Source organism: Hyla sarda, chromosome 7 (assembly GCF_029499605.1).
Source record: "Hyla sarda isolate aHylSar1 chromosome 7, aHylSar1.hap1, whole genome shotgun sequence".
Taxonomy (NCBI): Eukaryota; Metazoa; Chordata; class Amphibia; order Anura; family Hylidae; genus Hyla; species Hyla sarda.
Window position 1 is genome coordinate 30,759,611 of NC_079195.1, and position 24,400 is coordinate 30,784,010.

Genomic DNA, 24,400 nt, shown 5'->3' on the forward strand with positions numbered 1-24,400 from the left:
TGATCATTTTGACATTTTTCGTGGAGCCCCAGATCGAGGGAGATTATCAGTGGTCTTGTATGTCTTCCATTTTCTAATAATTGCTCCCACAGTTGATTTGTTCACACCAAGCTGCTTGCCTATTGCAGATTCAGTCTTCCCAGCCTGGTGCAGGTCTACAATTTTGTTCCTGGTGTCCTTCGACAGCTCTTTGGTCTTGGCCACAGTGGAGTCTGGAGTGTGACTGTTTGAGTTTGTGGACAGGTGTCTTTTATACTGATAACAAGTTCAAACAGGAGCAATTTAATACAGGTAACGAGTGGAGGACAGAGGAGTGAGAGCCAGAAATCTTGCTTGTTTGTAGGTGACCAAATACTTATTTTTCCACCATAATTTGCAAATAAATTCTTTAAAAATCAGACAATTTGACTTTATGGATTTTTTTTTCTCATTCTGTCTCTCATAGTTGAGGTTATAACCTATGATGAAAATTACAGGCCTCTCTCATCTTTAAGTGGGAGAACTTGCACAATTGGTGGCTGACTAAATACTTTTTTGCCCCACTTTATTTAGCATTTCCAAATGACCGTGTATTGCGTATAGGATTTCTAAACTCTCTCGGGGATGGAGGATTTTGGAATGTGAATTTCAGCATGCCTTATCTTTTTGTTCTTGAAGGAATTACGGTCATTGGCAGCAGCTTATTCCTTTATTGGAAACATATGCACGCACAGCCCAGTTGTGCATGCATGTTAATCGTCAAGGTGGGAGGAATAGTTGTCTATTAAATGACAAAAAAAATAAAAAGAGCTGACCATATACACTAACTCAGGCATAGGAAACCTTTGGCACTGCAGATGTTTTGGATCACATCTCCCATGATGCTCTTACAGCTAAAATCCTAATAACATGTTAATCCAATTGTTCCCAGGAATATAAGCCGCTGGACGGAATATCTGGCAGTACTAACATAAGACATGCATGTTCAATTAAACTGAGCATGCATCTATAGCTGTTGGCCGAACATTCGTTCAAATAAAAGATCCAGTATTTAGGGTGTGTTCACACATACAGTATCCGGCAGATATTCGAAGCTGCAGATTTGAAGCTGCCTTCCATCAGCTAGTTTATATTGAAATCTGCAGCTTCAAATCCTGCACATCAAATAAAAGATCCAGTATTTAGGGTGTGTTCACACACATACAGTATCCGGCAGATATTTGAATCTGCAGATTTGAAGCTGTCTTCCATCAGCTAGTTTTATATTGAAATCTGCAGCTTCAAATCCTGCACATCAAATAAGCGCAGGATTCTGTACGTGTGAATAGACCCTTAAAGGGGTTCTCTGCCCCTAGACATCTTCTCCCCTATCCAAAGGGTAGGAAGTAAGATGCTTGATCGCGGGGGGTCCCGCCACTGGGGACCCCCGCTATCTCTGCTGCGGCACCCCAGACCTCTGGTGCACTCCCCCTCAATGCAAGTCTATGGAAGGGGGCGTGACTGCCGTCACGCCCCCTTCCATAGACTTGCATTGAGGGGGTGCAATGGCCATCACGCCCCCTTCCATAGACTTGCATTGAGGGGGTGCAATGGCCGTCACGCCCCCTTCCATAGACTTGCATTGATGGGCTGCAACCGTGACGTTACAAGCCTAGGGGTGGAGTACCCCTTTAAAATGTATGGCCAGCTTTACTCTATTCACTTCCTACCAGTAATCTGCCACTCTCTTTCTCTTGGACATCTACCCTTACTCCATTCCTCACAGTCCTCAGCTCTTCCTCACCTCTACCAAGTAATCCGCCTGCACTGCCGTCATCTCTCCCTTTGTCGGCCTCTATTTTCCATCTTTTTCGTAGGGTTTCTGCCTTTATCGTTTTACATAAATTTTGGTGCTGAGTTCTTCGTCTTCCTTTTTACTGGAAACTTGTAATTTGAGAATTTGCACTTGAGCAGAAAATCTCATCGGGACGCTGGCTGCCTGTCTGTGTGTGTATTTTCCTCCAGGGCGGCGCCGGAGAGGCAGCGTCATTTATTCAGGACTAGAAAAACCTTTCACTTCTAGTGGTGCTGCATTAGTTACGTGCACTCAATAATCTGGACTATTAATACGGTTTTCCATTTGCACTCGTGAAAACACTAATTTTTTGTATGATGTGGGCCAATCTGATGGTGCGAGCCCTCCCCCCCTCCTCTTCTACCCACCCGCACAATCTCTCGGTGCATCTACTCTACAGCTTTATTCTGGACATGTATTTTCTTCTGATTTACTAGAGCGAGAATAAATTAATAGTAAACTCTGTGTGTCGTGCGTTTTCTCACGAATACCGTATCGATGTCAGCGGGATCGTTGTTGCACTTGCTCACCTGCTGTTTAGTACTTCCGAGTTGCACTGAGCGGAACGTACAGTAAGGTATGTTGAAACAGAAGGCTTTCAGGGCATGCTGGAAGTTGTAGTTTTGCAACAGCTGGAGGCATACTAGTTGGGAGATCACTGCATTAATAAATCAGGCATAGATTAGGGTGGGTTCACACCACGTTTTTGCAATCCAGTTCCCGTGTGACGTTTTTTTTTTTGAAGGAAACGTATCGCTAAAAACCGTACTAAACCGTATACAACCGTATATGCCGGATTCCGGTTAAAAACCGCATTATAATAAAAAACGTATATATGGTTGCATATGGTTTTACACTAAAAACACTCCCAGATAGAAGATTCTAGAAGCTGGTGGAACTTTTGGAACCAACTGCGCATGTGCAGATTCGTAAACTGTATTGTGAAAACCGGATGAAACCGTAAGTGTATCCGGTTGAATACGGTTCTCATAGACCACCATTATATAAAAAACGGATACGGTTTAAATACGGTTTTTCAAACGGACTTCAAACCATAGTAGACTACGGTTTGAAGCACGGGAAATTAAACGCTTTTAACCGTAACGGATACAAAACGTATGTAACCGCATGATACGGTTAACATACGGTTTGCAATACAAAGTCAATGAGTACAGTTTGCAATACGGTTCCATACGGTTTTGGCGCTCAAACCGTATACGGGAACTGGATTGCAAAAGCATGGTGTGAACCCACCCTTAGTCTTGTAAGGCAGGGTTCACACTAGCCTGATACTAACATAATTTTACATCTGTATTAGGGCCGCAAGTCCTGCCCCAATAGCACATTTGATTACACAACCTTACAGCCAGCGTTTGGGGTCATCCCTATTAGGCTACTGTGAACTCAGTCAAAAAGTTGTACCTGTATTCAAGTGTTCTGGTTCCCCAACCAGGGTGCCTCCAATTGTTGCAAAACCACAACTTCCAGCATGCATGGACAGCTTTTGGCTGTGTGGGTATGCTGGGAGTTGTCGTCTTGCAACAGGTGGAGGCACCCTGGTTGGGAACACTGGGGGAGATTTATCAAAACCTGTCCAGAGGAAACGTTGCTGAGTTGCCCATAGCAACCAATCAAATCGCTGCTTTTATTTCACAGAGGCCTTGTTAAAAATGAAAGAAGCGATCTGATTGGTTGCTATGAGCAACTTCTCTGCACAGGTTTTGATAAATCTCCCCCACTGCCCCCAAGAAATGAAATCCGAGTCTGGACCAGTGTTTCCCAACCAGGGTGCTTCTAGCTTTTTTTAAACTACTACCCTCAGCATGCCCAGACAGCCAAAAGCGTCTGGGCATGCTGGGGCTTGTAGTCTTGCAACAGCCAGAGGCATACTGGTTGGGAAACACTGGTCCAGAGTCTGATTTCATTTTTCTGGGGCAGTGTTTCCAACCTGGGTGCCTCCAGCTGTTGCAAAACTACAACCCCCGGACAGCCCTGGGGGGGAACACTACCTACAAGGGGCAAGCTACATATGGGGGGATGATGACTACCTGCAGGGGAAGCTGCCTTTAGGGGGTCTTATATACAGAGGACTTATGGGCGGGGGGGGGGACAAACTACCTTTGGGGGAGGGCACACTACCTACAAGGGTCGATCTATATATGGCAATTACATTAACGTGGTCTAAGGTGATAGGAGGTGCTCAACCCCAAGTGCAGTTGTGCATCTACGCATGGTTTTACCAACTTGTTTTCTTTAGTGAAAGCAATTTACATATGGGGAGGACGACTACAGGGTTAAGCTTCCTTTAGGGGGTGTCCTACATACAGAGGGAAGGCACACTACCTACAAGGGGCAATCTACATATGGGGAGGACGACTACAGGGTCACAAACTACCTACAGGGGTAAGTTACATTCAGACTCGTGCAAACGTGGAAAAGAAGTTTCGAGAAGCAACATCATCAATACCAGGTAACATCACTCACCAAAAGAGAAGCAGTTCCATCTCATTAGGGGGGACTTTATTAAATCTTTGACAAAATATAGCGGCTCATTTTTCCTTTGATAAATTGTACGGCTCACGAATTGTTGCATTAATATAAAAATGGCCCTCGTCAAAAAAAAAAAAAATCCCCCACCCTCTGGTTTAATACTTTCTCTGTGGCCCCTTACGCACGGTGGATTTTTCCTGCCATAAAAAATTCGAGTGGACATTCTGTGGGCAGTAGGTGCTGTAAGTTCGGGTGCATGCACACCACGTTTTTGCAATACAGTTCCCATATCAGTTTTTTTTTTTTTTCAAATCTTTATTTAGTTTTTTCAACCAATATAAGACAAAGCTGTAAATCAACATTGCTTGAGCATGAATCGAAAAAGTCAATACCTTCAAAGATACAATGAACTCCTGTTCACAATCTAAGGCAACTAAAGGTGCTGTCATATGGGTATACATTTCTTAATATGAATTAGAAGTAATCTGTCTAGCGTTACCTCAAACTGCGTCAAAGGGCAGCGGTAAAAAGACGTTCTGTGTATCTTTCACTTATCGAATTAAATCAACAAACTATTGAAAGTCATTTGTATCTAAATTGCTAAGGTAAACAATTAGCGAGTGAGAAAGAAAAAGAAGAGAGGTAAAGTGAAAGGTATAGGAGAACGAGTAGGAGATGAGAGAAAAGTGGGGGAAAGGGGGGGGGGGGGGTGAAGGGTAGGTCAATGGACTATGTCATGGGTCTACTGATTACACTGGGATACTGAGGTGTCACCAGCTCCTGCTGTGTCAATATTTGCCTGTATTGTCTCCTTGAAGTGAATCCAAGGGTACCACGTTTTAAAGTATTTGTCGTATGAGCGGATACTCCAGCTAGATAGTTCTTCTAATCTACAAATACTGGCTACCTTTGCTAGCCATTCTTGCAAAGTTGGGCCCATATCAGGTTTTTGATGAAAAACTGATTCCTCAAAACCTGACTAAACTGTATCAAAATGTGTGTACAAATTTCAACCCGTATATGGTTTGAAAAATGATGTCCGGTTGCATCTATTTTTTAAGAAAAAAACGTATACGTTTTTATCTTTTCACTTCATTTTGAATAAAGTTTCACTTGTTTGATTGAAATTCCAAGAAAAAAAACTGCAAAGTAAAAAACCGTATGATGAAAACCGTATGGAACCGTACGCACATACGGTTTTGTACGGTTCCCATTGACTCCCATGTAAAAAAAAAAAAAAAAAACGTATACGGTTTAATACGGTTTTTCACCTGGACCAAAAAATGTGGTAGACTACGGTTTTGGGTACGGGTAAAAAAACGGACAAAACCATATAAGACGCAAAAGGGACTAAACCGGATGATGCGTTTGACGTAAGTTTACAATGTTAAGTCAATGCATAAGGTTTTCTATACGTTTCCGTACGGGTTTTTAACTTGAAACTGCATACAGGAACTTAATAGCAAAAATGTAGTGTGCATGCACCCTTAAAGAGGACCTGTCATGATCTTATAAAATGTTATAATCCTCCCAGTTCACTGCCCCCATCATGATAAACCACCCCCTGAATTTATTTTTATTATTTGTTAGTTTTCTACCTTGACTGTATATTCTGCTCAGTCTCAGATTCACAGACTGGGAAGGGGCGTTCCCCAGCAGGCGTGACATCATCTGAAGCCATACAGGGGAGAACTTCCTCCCTCACTCTGCTACGCACAGCCCAGAGCAGTTCAGTGTGAGATGAGCTATGATTGGCTAAGGCTGTACCAAATTAGTTTTAATGAGAGTGCCCATTTAACATTAGCTCCATATTACTGTGTGGAAAACACTAAACAAAAACATATGTACAATAGACAGAATGTATGCTTGCATGAAAAGCCGCTTTGTGTCCATCCGCCATGCTTTACACTGCTTTACATCAGCAAAGAAATATAGGGGGAGATTTATCCAAACCTGTGTAAAGGAAAAGTTGCCCATAGCAACCAATCAGATCGCTTCTTTCATTTTTGCAGAGGCCTTGTTAAAAATGAAAGAAGCCATCTGATTGGTTGCTAGGGGCAACTGGGGAACTTTTCCTCTTGACAGGTTTTGATAAATCTCCCCCATAATGTTAGACTAGTGGATGTTTGTACCTACAAGGCCGCAGGACAACTTTGGCCACAGGACATGTTTAACGCTATTGTAGGTAGTTATGTTAGAACGCGACGTTTACGTTTATACGTTTCGGTCAAAACATTGAATGTGAACAAGGCCTTAAAATATTTTTCCGTCTATTAGTGAAATATCAACCCAAACCAGTTATTTGCAGGAATCGCTTATGCCAGTGTTTCCCAACAAGTGTGCCTCCAGCTGTTGCAAAACTACAACTCCTAGCATGCCCTGACAGCCAACGCTGGGAGTTGTAGTTTTGCAACAGCTGGAGGCACACTGGTTTGGAAAAACTTCTTATGCATACACTGAGCAAAGAAAATCAAGATTTTGTAAAAATTATGGGAGTTCTGGTCCTTTAGCGGCACTTCTGCCTCTTTACGTAACCTATTGGCTATCACCCCTGTCAATCATTCCACTGCGGTCCAATAAGATCTCTACATCCACTTGCAATTCTATTGGTTCCCGCTCCTGTCAATCTCTTCTCCCGTTCTTTGGTCAGTTTTATCGAGCGTTGCTACTGGTCAGTTTCGTCTTATTAGACTTACTGTGATTGGCTGGTTTGGTATCCTACACTTCGGGCCGTCCGGCTTTGTGATTGGCTGGATTTTGGCGGGAGGAGCACATTTGAAGTTAGCGGGGTTTATAGGTTTCTCTATTCCCGGAAATTGACGATTCTCTTCGTGGTGAAGCGGCGGCCGGACCTCACACCGGGAGACCCTCAGGTACGGCTCGGTGCTATGGTTCCCTGCGGTCCTTTCCAGCTGCTCTGTCTGAGCTTTTTGTGGTACTACAAGGCCCAGGGTGTAGCTAACCATGACTTACAGCGCTCTTTACTGCTCCTTAAGGGGCACGCAGGGCCGGAGCATAGATAGTAATGTGTCCAACTGTTTAGAGACTACAACGCCCAGCATTCCTAAACACCCCAAGTCTCTCCGGGCATGCTGGGGGTTGTAGTTTTGCGACAGTTGGAGGCATGCTGGGTGGAAAGCACTGTCCTGATATATGTGCCTCCAGCTGTTGCAAAACTCCAACTCTAAGCTTGACCTGAGAGCCTTTTGCTTTCGTTGCATGCTGGGAGATGTAGTCTTACAGCTGGAGGTCCTCAGGTTGAGGAGCTCAGGTATTTTTGGGAAACCAGAAACCCTTGTGGTTGGTATGGGGGGGAAATATATCTCTATTCCACACACACATAGATTTTTATAGTTCACTGTGATGTTGCCTTTATTCCATGGCTTATATCTAGTGATAACAATTGTTTTTATAGCTTTGTTAGTTTTATAGTGTGTATATGTATATGTGTATGTATATGTATATATATATATATATATATATATATATATATATATATATATATATATATATATATATATATATATATATATATAATGTGCGCTGTAGTTCTTTGGGGGCTAACTTTTCATTCCTCTATTAGGTGGCCCTAAATTTTTTTTTTTTTTTTATCATGGATTTTAATCTATTTTGAATTTTTATAAATCTCAGTCTTAGTTTTTAGAATTCTATTTTACATTAGGGTGGTGTTACAGAAACCTTATGATAACACAGTTGAATTGGTATAAACGAGCAGAGAAGTCTTATGTGGTGATATGTGACCCAGAATCATTGAGGTCGTAGATACTAATGTTGAGTTTTAATATGAAGCATTCGGAGCCTTTCTGTAGGAAGATTTCTCTTGTGTGCAGGACTTTGAAATCCTACAGAGCAGTGTTTCCCAACCAGGGTGCCTCCAGCTGTGGTAGTGTTGTAAATGTGTTTTAAGGCTCCTTACATGTGGGATATGATGAGGATAGTAACTTGATGTCTTCCCTTTTTGTGCAGGTCTCCATCATGTCGCTCCAGTTCAGTATCCCTTTGGCCTTTAAGGACTTGCTGAAGAGCGGAGGAGTCGGTCAATACGTGGTCCAGGAGGTTCTCCCTGTACGACAGCTGCCTGCTGACCTCAATGGTGAGTCTACAGAAATTGATCCTTTTTGGGGTTTCCAGCATAAGGGTATATCCACACTATGGAATTAAGCAAGAAACTTTTCCTTGCTGAATTCTCAGTGTTAACAGAAATTATGTGGAATCGGTGCTTATTTCTGTGACAACTTAAAGTATATGGGCCCCCTTGTCCATACTGTACTGCCACTGTAAAATAGAGCTAGATCTTTGTAATGTGAATGTGCATTGTTATAGATATATATATGCGCGCGCGCGCTGTAGTTCTTTGGGGGCTAACTTTTCATTCCTCTATTAGGTGGCCCTAAATGTTTTTTTTTTTTTTTTTATCATGAATTTTAGTCTATTTTATTTATCCTTTATACTTTGCTTGTTCAGTTCCTTGGTGCACTGGGGGCAATCACCCTGATGGTTCAATTTCCTACTGTAGCTCTGCCTGACCACAAAGCCTGAGCTGCTCCTCAGCAGGGATGTGAAGCCATGGCTCATGATGTGTTGGTCGGACTGTCATGGTTTCACGTCACTGCTGAGGGGGTGACTCTGGCTTGGTGGCCAGCTTGGGCTACAATAGGAGACGGGAGTGGCTCAGACATTAGCATGCAGAATAAAAAGAATGGGTTTCTATACCATGGTGCATTTACATAACAAAGGTATCACAATATTTATATAGTGACAGAAGTGTATGAGTAAAGCTGATAATCCTGATCATTCTCTCTGCAGACTCTACTCCATGGTGGAGATTCCATAGTGCCACCTGGGCAGCAGCTTGCTATATAAAGTAATGGGAGGCTGCTGCATCCAGAATCGGTGCTGAGTTTTCTTGCGGAACTTTCGTAGTGCGATCGTATACTGAAACTATTGATTGCCTCTTCACAGGATGTCATCCACTTTAATGGAAGCAGCTATGCCTTGACCTAGCTCCACCCCTATTAACAATCTCTCGAGACCAGGCATCGGTCTCCAGTATACTGTTTGTTTCCGCTGCTCATCAGCTGATTGAGGGTGCCGCATGTCATTACCCCCACCATTTTAAAGTGGTTTTCTGGCCTAATAGGACTGGAAAGAAATGGATGGCCTTCCAGTAGACTGTTGATACTTAATCTGTCAGGGTTTCCCAACCAGTGTGCCTACAGCTGTTACAAAACTACAACTTCCAACATCCCAAGAAAGCCTTTTGCATGCTGAAAGTTGTAGTTTTGCAACAGCTGGAGGCACACTGTCTGGGAGACACTTATCTATGTTGATATTGTGAGCATGCACGTCTTAAGTCTTGAATAGTGTTGGCTCTTAACAGATTTTAGTCTATACTGCTTCTGCCAATGTTTAACAAGTGTTTTTGTGATGACAGACAAAAGTGAAATTTTTGCATCTTGAGAAAATTGTTTATACATAACTATTTTGTTTGCAGCTTACAAAGCCGCTCTTCGTTCCCAGGGTCCTAAATGTATTGTACAACACTTTGATTCACTCTACAGCATCATTTAGTAAGTACCCAGTGAATTAATATATGCAATCTGTATTTCTTGGTCAGCCCTATTGAAAACATTTTACTCAGCCATATGATGAATCCAAGGCGAATGTGACCCCTGCATCCTCTGGGTAGGTCCTCCTTGCTCTATGCCTTTTGGTCTGTAATCTTGGTGGTTGTGTAGGAGCGTCTCGCTGCCACTGTAAGGCCAGACCCACAGTAGCTATTATTGCTGGTCTTTCTAAGTTTATCTGCCTACAGGAGTTTGTTGGTAGAATTCGAGTGGACCTACAGGATGGGCAGTCGGCTGTATAAGGCTGGGCGGAGGGTGTTACTCACTAAGAGGTGATGCAGAGACATGAGCACATATCTTTGGTAATCTGATGGCTGCTCACAGAATGTTTGTATCAGACTTAGTGCAAAATTGTCAGGTCAAATTTTTGCCTATACATCGCTATTTGTGAACCACTATCTACTTCTAACTGTAGTCCATCTGGGTTTTGTTTGATTTTTTATTTAAGCAGTGAAAAATAAAACTCCTCACTTTACGCATGTCTTTATTGGTTCATCCTTGCAGCCATTTCCGCTCTGTGGATGTTGCACTGAAAGAAGATTTGCTTGAACTGCTAGTAAAAGCGTATTGTGGCTCTTATAAAGAACAATGGAAGTTCAGAAGCATAATGGTGTAAGCTGTTGGTGTTTAAAGGGGTTGTGCAGCTAAATAACTTATACGCAGCTTTACTATGAATAGTCCAATATACAAGCAAACTGCAGAGGAAAGGGAATTTGCATACATACTTGCATAAATAACCCTGACAGCAGAAACTGTTTTGGACTTGTGAACCTAATCTTCATTAGACAGTTTCCAGAGTTTGTCCCAAATTAGATTTACTGTAGAACCCTTCTGAATTGATCTCGATTTCTACTTTAAAAGATGTATCGTGAGTGCAGCGTCTTACTCCTCTTCACCTTTTTTATACTTTTTTTTTTCTAAAAGCAAATTCTCAGCATGCAAGTGAACTTCCCTCAGTCCTGGAAGATTTGTCTCTGGCTACAACAGAACGTGATCTCCACCTGAACATCCTGAAGATGAACTGCTTTCTCCTTCTGCATCTGGTGGAAGCATTTGAAGTCGAAACTTATAAAGCTGCTTTGGGGAATGTAGAGCCAAGTGGAAAGGTACTGAAGGACATTACTTTGGGAATTCACTGTGTGTGTGGCTTCCCTAAATTTTGCCTTTGTTACTAGGGCAAAAAGGGAAAGTCCAAAGTCGATGGCTTTATGTGGGAGAACGAGAGGGAGAATGTCCTGCAAACTGTCACACATCTGCTTCAGCTGGATATTCGGCGTCTTTGGAATATGTCGCTGATAGAAGAGGAGTTTATCAGGTCAGTTGGCCAAGCAACATGTGGTCCCAGATAACTAAGATTTAAAATGTCACCCCTGGTCCGGCTGGTGTGGTAAAATAGTTGGCACATGCCTTTTTGTCTTGCCCAATTACTTTTTCATCACCTGTATTTTGGAATGTAGTTCAGTAGGTCTATATTCATGTTTCTTGTAATAGTCATTCTGAATTCTATTACAACTTAAGCATTAGATTTGTTTTCTACCTTAGAGGTTGTGTATGAATCAGATTCTTCTGCTGAGTGATGAGTCCAAGGCGAATGTGACTCCTTGATCCTCTGGATATGACCTCTGCTTACTGCCTTTGGTCTGTAATCTTGGTGGTTGTGCAGAAGTTTCTCGCTGCCGCTGTAAGGCCAGAGCTACATTAGCATTTGTTGCAGGTCTTTGTCAGCCCTAATCTGCTTGCAAGAGTGTCTTGCGGATTCTGAGAGGACCAACAGGAGGAAGCAGTGTGATCTAAATGGTGGTGAGCAGAGGTCATTACTCAAAAGAGGGAATAAGGGACATGAGCACTTTTCTTTGGTAATCTGACAGCAAAATCAATGGCATGTGCTATGACTTCAGGCCTTTTGAAGTTTTGTTACTAGAGTCTAATTTTTGATTATTTTCATTTTCAGTATGGTTACTGGCTGCTGTTACAGAATGATGGAGAATCCCAGTATTGGAGCACTAAAAAACAAGTCTTTGTGGGAAGCCTTATCACATTTGCTTGGTGTGGCAGTGAAGCGCTCAAATGACATTCTAAGTAAGTAATTAAAGGAGAGTGAACACATCAATGTGCAAGGATAGTGGGGCACGTTCTGTTATACATTGGTCATTAAGAGCCTGTTGTATTTAGATGAGCTTTCATCAAAGGAGTTGAGTAGCCATGTATAAACATGTAGTAAGGGTTCAGAGAACATCCAGTGTCTGTAATAAAAAGATGTAAGCGGTCTCTGTCTTCAGATGTCTTAAGGGGTAATGTGGTGGAAAAATCAAATCTACTGGTGCTAGAAAGTTATGCAGATTTATAAATGTCTGTTTAAAATCTCAATCCTTCTGGTACCAGCTGCTGTATACCCCAGAGGAAGTTTAGTTCTTTCCAGTCTGACCACAGTGCTCTCTGCTGACACCTCTGTCCATGTCTGGAACTGTCCAGAGTAGAAGCAAATCCCCATAGCAAACCCTTTGCTGCTCTGGACAGTTCCTGATAGAAGTTGCAGTAATTCGATTCGTCATGAACCTCACAGCTCTGCAGTTGCTGACTTTAGCCTGCATAAATTAGTATGGCTTTCAGGTGCTCCAGTGGGCTGGAAACGGTGGATGCAGTCCTGAGTCTCCTAGGACTGTATCCACCTTTTGCAGCCCACCTGAGAGCCATACTAATGTATTCAGGCTAAAGTCAGCAACCGCAGAGCGGTGAGGTTCATATTGAATTACTGTTACTTTGCTCATCTCTAGTCCCTGACATGGACAGAGGTGTCTGCATAGAGCACTGGTCAGACTGGAAAGAACTACACAACTTCCTCTGGAGCACACAGCAGCTAAGTACTGGGAGGATTAAGATTTTTAAGCATAACTAATTTACAAATGTTTCTGGTACCAGTTGATCTGAAAACATTTTTCAAATCTGGTGCAGTTTTGTAATTCAAACACTTATCTGACAGTTTAACAAGGCATCATAATGAAGTTTTCAGCCATATGATGAGCTAATGGCAAATGTGACTCCATCCTCTGGGTATGTCCTCTTCTTGTGGCCCTCGGTCTGTAATCTTGGTGGCTGTGTAGGAATATCTCACTGTCGCTGTAAGGCCAGACCAACAGCAGCTTTTATTGCTGGTCCTCCTTAACCTGTAATCATAAACAGCCCATCAGAGCAATGAGGGTGCTGTTTGTGAGGAGACCTACAAGTGACTGACCTTAAGGGGGCAGGGCAGAGGCCATCACTAGTGAAAAAGAGGTGGGGAGAAATGATCATTAATCTTTGGTAATCTGATGGCATTGACTTGACAACTACTTGAGTTGATCTTTGTTAAACTTTTACGCATACAGGATACATTTTTAATAATGAGGCTTTTACTGTGAACCACATTTGTAATGTAGCAAGTGGGGGGGGGGGGGGGGGGGGGAATAATAATGTAAAGCAGTCATTACATCCAAGGTGAAGAGCTAGAAATGTTCTCAAATATGTAACCAGATAGTAACTTAGAGTATTTATTGGTTTTCCAGAATTCTATGTTAAGGTTAGCAATAAGTTAGGCCATCGATATTTGATCAATAGGAATCTCCGGCTCCAGGCATTCCTGGTGTTATATTTTGCTTTTATTTTTAGGTGTCAGTGTGAAGGTTATTCAGCTTTTGCAGCACTTTGAACATCTGGCTCCAGTGTTAGTACATGCTTTGACTCTATGGGCAACCGAATATGGAATGAAGTCTTTGGTTGGTGAAATCATGAGGTGAGCAGCTGCATTCATCTATTTACCGGTGTCCATTAGCTTTTGAATTAGTAAAAATAGTTATTAATTCAAGTAGTCAGTAACATGGCAAAAGCGTTCTGCTGGGGATGTTCCCTGTATGTCAGCCAATCATGTGTAAGGGCTCATAGAAGGTCTGTCTGACGTTCTATAAATCTGTACACCAATCAGACAATAGTGATTTATGTTAAGTATTTTATTTTTATTTTTTTTGTTCTGCTTAAACTTAAAAAAATATATCTAGGGGTTATAGAGCATTTTTACCTAACCTGAAGTTTCTTCTCATACCCTGTTTTACAGAAAAATTGGCCAGAAGTCATGTCAGGATCTCTCCCGGGAAACTGCAGGAGTGAAGACTTTATATACCTTTATAACTCAGCTGTCGGAGCGGATTCCAGCAATCATGATGCCCAATATTAGCGTTCTTCTGGATTACCTGGATGGAGAAGTAAGATATCGGGCCTTTGTGCTGGTTTGTTAAAATAAATTTTAATAGGGCATCTCTCCAGTAAATAAGCTTCCTCTCCCCTCTCCCTCTAGCCATACATGATGAGGAATGCAGTACTGAATGTAATGGGGGAGACAGTTATTCGAGTCCTCAATGGAGAGAATCTGGATGAATCAGAAAAAAACACCAGGGACAGTTTTCTAGACACTCTTCAGGAACACATACACGATGTGAACGTCTATGTTCGTTCTTGTGTTCTGCAGATTTACAATCGAATTGTACAAGAAAAGGTAAGTGGTATATCTTGGAATGTTTATATGAAACTCTTAAAGCCAGTACTTTGTATGTGGTATTGTTAGCTAGAAACCTCTTGATGACTTTGGAGAGGGAATATATGGATATGGATGGAAATATCACTTATTTATTTATTTTTTATTTTTTTATTGAAAGATGGCTTCAGTGGACACAATATATTCAAAGGCTAGACCTCTCTTATCCCCCCCTCTACAAAGCATAGGGGATAAGAGGTCTGATCACAGGGGTCCAGCCAATCTCCGGCACCCTAGTTATCTGCATGCAGTGGCTGGATTATGAGCTACCACAGCATCCCACCCCCTCCATATCTCCCGTAGACATTAATGGGGGAGGGGGTGTTGTGTGACAACCATGGTGGCTCAAAGCTTAAGACAGCTGGCATTCTGAACATAAATGGACAGAGATCGTGGGGGTCCCAGCGGCCATCACCATCAAACATCTTATCCCCAATCAAAGGTGCAAAGTGCCCCTCTAATTGTGCTAATCTGAGCAGTGGGGGGGGGTTGGGTTGTCTTCATTTCAGAGTAATATATTCATTGAGTACATCCCTCTTAACCATTTCAGAGCTGTAGAGGAGCACTTCACGAGCTGTTGCTTTATCAGCTCATTCTATGCTTTATGTATGTGGGATTTCTGCTTCTGGTCTGAACTGTTCCCCCCCCCCCCCCCCCCCCCCCCCCTTTCTCTTTAGGCTCTACCATTGTCTCGTTTCCAGTCAGTAGTGACGCTTGTGGTCGGTCGTCTATTTGACAAATCTGTGAAGGTCTGCAAAAATGCTATACAGGTTCTCGCGTCTTTTCTGGCTAACAATCCTTTTACTTGTAAGGTAAGTTTCTGATACTACAGTTTAAATATTCTCTTATGTTCAAACTAACTTCACATCTTATCCCTCTTATCAGTGGATACTTATTACTTGCTATCTCCTCTTGATAAACATTGTGTGCCTTGCAAATGATGCAGGTTCTTTTATCTGGAAAAAAAAGTGGTGGGTTAAATGTCTGACCCTTCTAGCTTGCCTAACATTTAATATATATGCATTAAAAAGATGAGAATCAGTAATGGCTTACCAGGGAAAAGAAGAATCTATGGGTAAGTAACCCCAAGCAACAAAGGAGTGTCTAACCTTATCACCATTGTTATGCAACAAATTGGCTGCTGGGATTCTGTGGTATTGTCCCTAGAAAACCAGTATATAAGGTTACCTTCCTTTCCCCCCCCCCCCCCCAAAAAAAAATCCCCAAAAAAGTCTGCTTCATCAGGGGATAGTGTAGAGGACACGAAACATGCTGCATAATGTAACACAGGACTCAATGATTGCATGTTACACTCATTTTCCATTGATTTATGGTTGGATCACTTAATCAAGTCCTATTAGATGTATAATGTATCCAGGGAGGAAGATGGGATATTAGGTTGTAGATTCCTCCCTCCCTCCCTCCATCCAGCCCACAGTTTAAGCCTGTAATGGTTGAGTGCTAAAACTTAGTCTCCCCCTATCACTACAACTTGGCAAGGTGATCCAAGCAGTTGCCTTTTCATGACATCATTCTAAATACCTCCACTGAGCCCACCTTGACTGAATATGCTGTCACTAAATGCCTGTGCAGACACCCCACATTGCTAACACCATGATTGATGAACGCCACCCTGCGCTGGCACTTAAGACGGGATTGGGACCCTGGACAGCATGAAAGCTGCAGAGTAAAGAAATCTGACGAAATAAATGCATGAGCAATAAACAAGGCTGACAATAATTATTGCTGTCATCTAGTTTAATACTCATGATATGCTTTCCAGTGTAATGTACACATGTGGTGGTTTAATACTAATAAAAGCTACTGCTAACTGCGTCTTTGTTTCATTGTGAACTGGCAAAGAGCAAGGTGTGTGTGTGTGTGTGTGTGTGTGTGTGTGTGTGTGTGTGTGTCTCTAAATCAACATTGGCATAGCGGTGGCCATCACTATGCCAACAGGAGTAACCCAGTGGCCAGGCAGCCCCACTGCTGCCCTACCAATCCCCTGACTCGGGGCCGCCCCACAGACAAAGCATCACAGTGACAATGACCGACAGTGCAACCACTCCAGTGTGAATACCTACCAAGTGCTTTCTGCCAGAGGGCTAGGAGGGAAACCCTTATGCAGTCTCCTGCTAATTTAAAAATGCATGGGCCAAATGGGTGGAGCAGAGTGCTGGCTGTGAAAGAGGGGACAGACTAAAATGTACAACAAAAATGGAGAAAAAGAAACCGCAATAAAAATAAAAAAACCCTCTTGTGGTGGATAAGTAGAGGGACTCTACATCTATACTTAGTAAATAGATGGTTCAATCTTATTTAAAAAGGTCTGTGGTATTGCAGGTGTAGGATGGTGATGTTGTAACAGGTTTTAAGTACCTGGTCAGTATAGAGACGGAGTTCCTCCTCCCCCCCCACAAAAAATCTTTTGGTTGTAATCCCCTTGTATTCCTTAAGTAGTTCATAAAAGGCTAGTTGAGATGTGGAAAGTATGAGTATTATTTCTCAGTTAACAAAACCTGTGCAGAAAGAGTGGTGCCCATAGCAACCAATCGAATCGCTTTAATTTTTCACAGGCCTCTTTAAAAAGTTAAAATTTGGTTGCTATAGGCAACTGCACCACTCTAACTGCACAGGTTTTGATAAATCTCCCCATATGTAACCTAGTTGACCAACAAGCAGCTGAGTTCCTTTTCAAATCTCAGTGAGGCCTGGTTCACATCACGTTTTTTTCCCCATACGGCAGGGGGAAGCTAAAACCTTGCACTCCTGTATGTAATTCATTTCAATGAGCCGGCCGGAGTGAAACGTTCGGTCGGCTCATTTTTTGCGCCGTATGCGCTTTAACAACCGGACCTAAAACCGGGGTTGATGACTGTTTTAGGTCCGGGGGAAAAGCGCATACGGGGCAAAAAATGAGTCAGACGAACCTTTCACTCCGGCCGGCTCATTGAAATGAATTGGATACGGGAGCGCATAGACATATGGGAGTGTGAGGTTTCAGCCCCCCCCCCCTGCTGTATGCGCTCCCGTATGGGAGAAAACTTTGTGAACCAACCCTAATAGTGATGATTTAAAAGTCTGTGTGAGGTTCAGAGGGTTTAATTTATCATCTCGGACGTATTGGGGTTATTATACAATTTGCCCAGAGTTTCTAATTCATTAAGAACTTCCAAGAAGATGTCCATATAATTGGTACCCGCTAATGGCGGCATCAATCTATGTGGCTATATGTCTGTAGAAGGACCTTTTTGCCCAGAGGCCTCTGGCTTTTCCTTTTATAGATTCCTCCCTAAAGGCAGACATCAGGCAGGTCCATTCTATCAATACAAAGTTCCACACATGTAGGGTTATCTACATGCTTGAAGAATTTGTGCCACTAAGTTTACGTGTTGTCTGTATTGGGGAATCCCTGTCCAAAAAAACTGTTGTTGCTGTTCTATACTGTGCCCCGTCTGGTTTGGTCCATCCATGCCATTCTGACCACTGAAGGAGCCAGAGGAATGTGAAGAGGACGGAAATTTTTTTGACGTTTACACCGTTCACCGTGCGGGATCATATATTGCTAGTTCGGACATTTACGCACATGGGGATACCAAATGTTTTATAAAAAACAAATTAAATTGCGCTTTTTTTGGGGGGTAAAATGGGGGAAAAACTGACAATTATTGGGAGGGGATTTTTATATTTTTTTTTACTGATATTTACATTTTTCAACTATTTTTAATACACTTTGTCCCCATAGGGGACTATCTATAGCAATCCTTTGATTACGAATACTGTTCAGTGCTATGCATTGGACATGGCACTGATCAGTATTATCTATCTCCTGCTCTGGTCTGCTTGATCTCAGACCAGAGCAGGAGTCTGCCAGAGCCAGGTGAGGGGACCTCCAGCCGCCATTACAGATCGGATCACTGCGACAGCACTGTGGGCGATCGATCATCTATTTTATTATGCCCATTGCCGCAGATGCTGTGATCTGTACAGATCATGGCATCTGAGGGGTCAATGGCGGACATCTGCGCGATCGCGGCTGTTGGACATTACTGGCGGGTCCCTGGCTTCTGTTATCAGCCGGAACCTGTCGTGTATGACGCGAGCACCGCTCCAATGCTCACGGTCATACACAGGACGTAAATGTACGTCCTGGTGCGGGAAGTACCGCTAAACCAGGAAGTACATTTACGTCTGTGGTCATTAAGGGGTTAAGGACAGTCTCAGACAGGTATTTTAAGGGGGAACTCCTGTGGGGTGGGGGAAATGTTTTCAAATCAACTGGTGCCAGAAAGTTAGCCAGATTAGTAAATTACAATAGTAATATTAACCACACCTCAAGGATGATACACACAATGAACAAAAAATTATAGACAGTTTGATAGAAATGCAAAACAATTTATTATACAATGTTTGTCACAATATAAAATCAATTAAATTTGATAAAACATAAATAAAAATAAGACTGATAAAGCAATAGTGTATATAATGTTTTACCATTGGGCCCTAATGGTATATGGAATTGAATATAGCACTGCTGTTTGGGTGGTTGTTAGGTTATCGGCCGATTGTCCGGCAAATGTGCGGCTATAGTGTAAAACAGTGTTTGGTTGACAGACTAGGTTCAGTTTAATAGGAATTTGTTGTCTCTCACCCTGTCCGCTGGTCTCCGTACTGCGACGGGCCAATGATGTTAAAATTGCTGTGTTGTAGGCGATGGTTAGGATCAGTCTTGTGGCGGGGGCTCTGGCAAGAGACTCCCACGTCGGAGGTCTGTAGTGGCGGTGTGCGGCTGTGTTGGTATAGGACCTCTACTTAACAAGCCAGAACGGGATAGTTGTACATACAACAGCGTTTGAAGCAAATCTGTGCGGCAGGTAGGTGAGACTCCCAGCTGATGTGATAGAAGGATAAACGGTTTGTTTCAATCAATGTGCCGGTTTCTGGAGGAGCAGTGCATATTTCTAATGCTCTATTCAGACTGTATCCAGACCTAGACGCATTTCAGGGCACTTAGATATTCTTTGCCTACTGAAGAAGGGGTCTATTTAAGTGCCCTGAAATGCGTCTAGGTCTGGATACAGTCTGAATAGAGCATTAGAAATGTGCACTGCTGCTCCAGGAGCCGGCACATTGATTGAAACAAACCGTTTATCCTTCTATCACATCAGCTGGGAGTCTCACCTACCTGCCGCACAGACTTGCTTCAAACGCTGTTGTATGTACAACTATCCCGTTCTGGCTTGTTAAGTAGAGGTCAGATAGCCACACGCCACCGCTACGGACCTCCGACGTGGGAGTCTCTTGCCAGAGCCCCCGCCACTAGACTGATCCCAACCATCGCCTACAACACAGCAATTTTACCATCATTGGCCCGTCGCAGTACGGAGACCAGCGGACAGGGTGAGAGACAACCAATTCCTATTAAACTGAACCTAGTCTGTCAACCAAACACTGTTTTACACTATAGCCACATATTTGCCAGACAATCGGCCGATAACCAAACAGCCGTGCTATATTCAATTCCATATACCATTAGGGCCCAATGGTAAAACATTATATACACTATTGCTTTATCAAATAAATTTTTTTTTATTGATTTTATATTGTGACAAACATTGTATAATTTGTTTTGCATTTCTATCAATCCGTCTATAATTTTTGTTCATTGTGTATCATCCTTGAGGTGTGGTTAATATTACTATTGAGATTTTTCATTGTCTATCAGTGGGGACTGATCATTTTAACTACATATACCTCGGACGTTGGTTGTGAGCTGCACACACTAGTTTTTCTTTCCAAGATTTGTAAATTACTTCCATTTAAAAATCTTAACCCTTCCAGTACTTATCAGCTGCTGTAGGCTACAGAGAAATTTTGTGAAGTTCTTTCCAGTCTGACCACAGTGCTCCCTGCTGACACCTCTGTCCATGTCGGAGAACTGTCCAGAGCAGGAGAAGTTTTCTATGGGGATTTGCTTCTACTCTGGACAGTTCCCGGCATATTCAGAGGTGTCAGCAGAAAAGAACTACACAACCTCCTCTGTAGTATACAGAAGCTGACAAGTACTGGAAGGATTAAGATTTTTTTTTTTTTTTTATAGAAGTAATTTACAAATTTCTTTTCTGGCACCAGTTCATACGAAAACATTTGTTTTTCTACTTTTTTTTCCACTGGAGTTCCCCTTTTTAAGCTTGTTGTTAGAAGTCTTTTCTTAAAGAACTTGTTCCTCCATCAACAAAATCTGCATCAATCTTAGAGAGCTCGGATGTCTTTTACCTACCTCTCCAGGAGCTTCTGAGCACTATCTAGCACACTGGTCTCCAACCTGTGGACCTCCAGATGTTGCAAAACAACTCCCAGCATGCCTGGACAGCCAACGGCTGTCCAGGCATGCTGGGAGTTGTAGTTTTGCAACATCTGGAGGTCCCCAAGTTGGAGAAAACTGATCTAAAGTCTGGTTTAATCTGGATTCTTAGACTCCTCCTAACGCCCTCCCTAAGTTTTTGCACTCAACTAATACAGGTGTAAGCTGCAGCTGGATGGAGGTGATCTCTTTTTAGGGACCCTTTAGGACATGACTAAGGGTGGCAACACCTGAAACACGTTAACTGGGTCACACACATACAGTTCCCGTATAAGTTTTCAATTTGAAAATCGTATGCCAAATGATGCATCCGGTTGTGTCCATTTAGCATCTTGTATGGTTTTGTCTTTTTTTTTATTTATTTATTTTTATTTTTATTTTTTTTCCTGTACCCAAAACCGCAGCCTATCACAGTTTTTGGTCCAGGTGAAAAATGTATACATTATTTATTTAAATTTTTTATGTATTTAATGGGAACTGTATGTGCATACAGTTCCATATGGTTTGCACCATTTCGTTTTTTGACTTTGAAATGCTAAGGGTAAAAAAAAAAAAACTGCAATCAAACAAGTGAAATTTTATTGATAATAGAGTGAAAAGTTAAAAATGTATTCAGATTTTTTTCTTAAACAGATGTAACCGGACATCATTTTTCCAACCGAATACGGGATAAAATTTGTACACACGTTTTGATAGTTTAGTCTGGTTTTGAGAATCTGCTTTTCATCCAAAAACCTGATACAGGAATTGTATTGCAAAAATGTGGTGTGAACCCAGCCTAAGTGGCCCGAACATGAACCAATGGAAAAATTATTGTTGTATGTTACTATTATTGATTTCATGCTCATGTGTTGCATTATATTCCATGCTATCCCCTGATGAACCCCACACTTTGGGGAAAACTTGTTGGGATACTTAACTGATATTACAGGAATACTGTCTTTTAGGGGTCATCTGTATATACTTGGGGTAGTACTGTTGGTTTTCTGGGGACTATATACTGCTGTGCCCTAGTGGGCGATTTGTTGCAGAACAATATTGATGGTGAAGATTGTTGCTTGCAGTTATTTACCCATAGTGGTGGTGTAAGAATTAATTTTCCTTGTAAAGAACCATTACTAATTTGATCGTTTTATCCCTTTTAATGCATATCTATTAAATGTTACGTTTTTAGGGTGTTTAGTTTCTCTCTATGATGGGTGTTTTCTCACAACTCAACCCACATAATGGCCGAATATTTACTTTTCGGTGATATCTGCCTTTCTGGCCCGTTAATGGAATTGCTAAAACTTGAAAGGATTTAGATAACCGAGGTTTCATATTCTCTTGCAGCTTAGCAGCGCTGACTTAAAAGGTCCTTTGGAAAAAGAGACCAATAAGTTGAAGGAACTTCAAGAAAAACAAAGAGGAAAGCCCCCAGGTGTGTCCTTGTTTCCAGTCACAATGTTCTTGTCAGTTTCCTCATGTCCTCGTGTGTCTTATTGTAGCCTCCTGTAAAATTTTAGTGGTGGTCATCTCTGCGGAAGAAGAATGGGAAGCCATGTTGCCTGAACTGCAAGAGACCCTGGATGCCCTTGAAGGGGAAGAAGAGGAAAGTGAAGAGGATACCGAAGAAGTGGTATCTCCCCAGCAGCTATCTGAGCGCATTTTGATCCTCTTAAAGAGCACCAGTTACAAGTCAGTAGATGTACAAACTCGGGCCTGCAGTTAAAATAAATGCATTTAAATAAAAAAATGAAGCTTACGTTATGCTTCTGTTTTGCAGAAATGCCATCCGTTTGGTAAAGAGAGGCTTCACTCTTTTCCCAGAAGACCCTCTGTTTTCAGTGGAGCAGGAGGAAAACGAAGCATTGACCACAATTCTGGAGAAAATATTTACTGGTATGGAAATGGATTTGTTCTTCACTTATTTAAATCTAATAAATTCCTTGCCTTATGCGCAATAAAGTGGAGAAAAGACACAGTGACAGGCGGATCTGCCTTTAATATAGTTTTCTAATAGTAGAACTGAAAATCTTCCAAAAGTATTTGGCTAGATTAATGCCTCCAAAACCTTTCACACATTATTTATAGCACAGAAATGTTATTTATTAGTGCATTATATATTAGGACTGTTGCTCGGAGAATTATCACAAAACTATTTAAAGAGGCTGTGACTACCGTATATACTCGAGTATAAGCCGACCCGAATAAAAGCCGAGACCCCTAATTTCACCCCCAAAACCCAGGAAAAGTTGACTCGACTATAAGCCTAGGGTGGGAAATACATCATCCCACACCCCTCCTGTCATCATCCCCCTGTCATCATCCCACACACCCCCCTTCATCATCACCGCCTGTCATCATCTGCCCCCCCCCCCCCCCCCCTTCATCATTACTGCTTGTCAATGTCTGATTACAGTGGTCTTCAACCTGCGGACCTCCAGATGTTTCAAAACTACAACTCCCAGCATGCGCGGACAGGCATAGTCATCCAGAACCCCCCCCCTTTAGTTTTGTACTTGCCTCCCCTCGGCGGGATGTTAGGGTGAGCCGGTCCGGGCCATCTGTGCTGCAGGGACCGTTCGGTGGTGGAGGGATAGTCGTTCCAAGCTGTCAATCTTCACCGAGGGGGGGGGGGCACTTCTCTGCGCTTCGGGCCCGGAATAGTGACTTTGCCTTGACAACGACGCACAGGGACGTTGCGCATCAACGTTCCTGTGCATCGTCGTCAAGGCAACGTCACTACTCCGGGCCCGAAGCGCGGAGAAGAGGGCCGCCCGGTGAAGATGAACAGCCCGGAATGGCTATCCCTCCCCACCGGAAGGTCCCTGCAGCATAGGTGGCCCAGACCAGCTCACCCTAACGTCCTGACGAGGGGAGGTGAGTACAAAACTAAAAGGGGGGGGGGGGCTGGATGATGACGAAGGCTGCAGTGTTCTTCAACCTGCGGACCTCCAGAGGTTTCAAAACTACAACTCCCAGCATGCCCGGACAGCTGATGGCTGTCCGGGCATGCTGGGAGTTGTAGTTTTGAAACATCTGGAGGTCCGCAGGTTGAAGACCACTGAGGGCGGACAGTTCACTCGAGTATAAGCCGAGGGGGGGGTGTTTTCAGCTCGAAAAATCATGCCGAAAAACTCGGCTTATACTTGAGTATATACGGTAGGTTTATGTTGTCTTATTTTGGGGCAGCATAACCCTAGTGACAGAATCCCATTAATGACCAATCCATTCTTCACTAAGTTTTGTACCAGCGTAACTCACTTTGTACTAACAGCCTTCTAATGACAGAATTTTTATAATCGGCATTTTAATAACTTTGTAAATTTATAGTGACAGAGTAACTTGCTCTGACTTTGTTCTGCCTTTGTCAGGAGGTAATAGAATAAAGGGCTGATAACACAAATGGTTAGAGGAACTGTCAGCACACAGAAATGCATCTTATACCATAAATTTGCATTCATGGTGGTTTCGGTATCCTACAAAGTATATGGAGGTCACGTTTCCAGACAAGGTTGCGATAAAGATGCTGAGATCCT

The 24,400-nt window shown here is 42.6% G+C and overlaps 1 protein-coding gene and 3 non-coding genes across 5 annotated transcripts in view; all 4 read left to right on the forward strand.

The window, feature by feature from the left end:
* The first annotated feature begins 6,387 nt into the window (after positions 1 to 6,387).
* Positions 6,388 to 24,400, forward strand: part of NCAPD2 (non-SMC condensin I complex subunit D2) — a 52,270-nt gene continuing 34,257 nt past the window's right edge. The window contains exons 1-14 of one of the 2 annotated variants that reach the window (XM_056530780.1): positions 6,388 to 6,484; positions 8,291 to 8,417; positions 9,819 to 9,894; positions 10,456 to 10,508; positions 10,870 to 11,057; positions 11,127 to 11,266; positions 11,903 to 12,030; positions 13,597 to 13,720; positions 14,039 to 14,186; positions 14,279 to 14,476; positions 15,193 to 15,327; positions 22,212 to 22,299; positions 22,385 to 22,556; positions 22,645 to 22,760. In XM_056530780.1, coding sequence (XP_056386755.1) covers positions 6,470 to 6,484; positions 8,291 to 8,417; positions 9,819 to 9,894; positions 10,456 to 10,508; positions 10,870 to 11,057; positions 11,127 to 11,266; positions 11,903 to 12,030; positions 13,597 to 13,720; positions 14,039 to 14,186; positions 14,279 to 14,476; positions 15,193 to 15,327; positions 22,212 to 22,299; positions 22,385 to 22,556; positions 22,645 to 22,760 — 1,708 coding nt within the window. In that variant the 5' untranslated portion in view covers positions 6,388 to 6,469. Of the gene's footprint in view, positions 6,485 to 6,966; positions 7,177 to 8,290; positions 8,418 to 9,818; positions 9,895 to 10,455; positions 10,509 to 10,869; positions 11,058 to 11,126; positions 11,267 to 11,902; positions 12,031 to 13,596; positions 13,721 to 14,038; positions 14,187 to 14,278; positions 14,477 to 15,192; positions 15,328 to 22,211; positions 22,300 to 22,384; positions 22,557 to 22,644; positions 22,761 to 24,400 lie in introns of those variants that run through there. The other variant, XM_056530782.1, reaches the window with a different exon arrangement.
* On the forward strand, positions 9,965 to 10,267 carry LOC130283716 (small nucleolar RNA U85). The gene has a single exon (XR_008846826.1). It is a non-coding gene; the product is annotated as a small nucleolar RNA U85 (small nucleolar RNA).
* LOC130283717 (small nucleolar RNA U85) lies at positions 11,520 to 11,821 on the forward strand. The gene has a single exon (XR_008846827.1). It is a non-coding gene; the product is annotated as a small nucleolar RNA U85 (small nucleolar RNA).
* On the forward strand, positions 12,961 to 13,265 carry LOC130283715 (small nucleolar RNA U85). The gene has a single exon (XR_008846825.1). It is a non-coding gene; the product is annotated as a small nucleolar RNA U85 (small nucleolar RNA).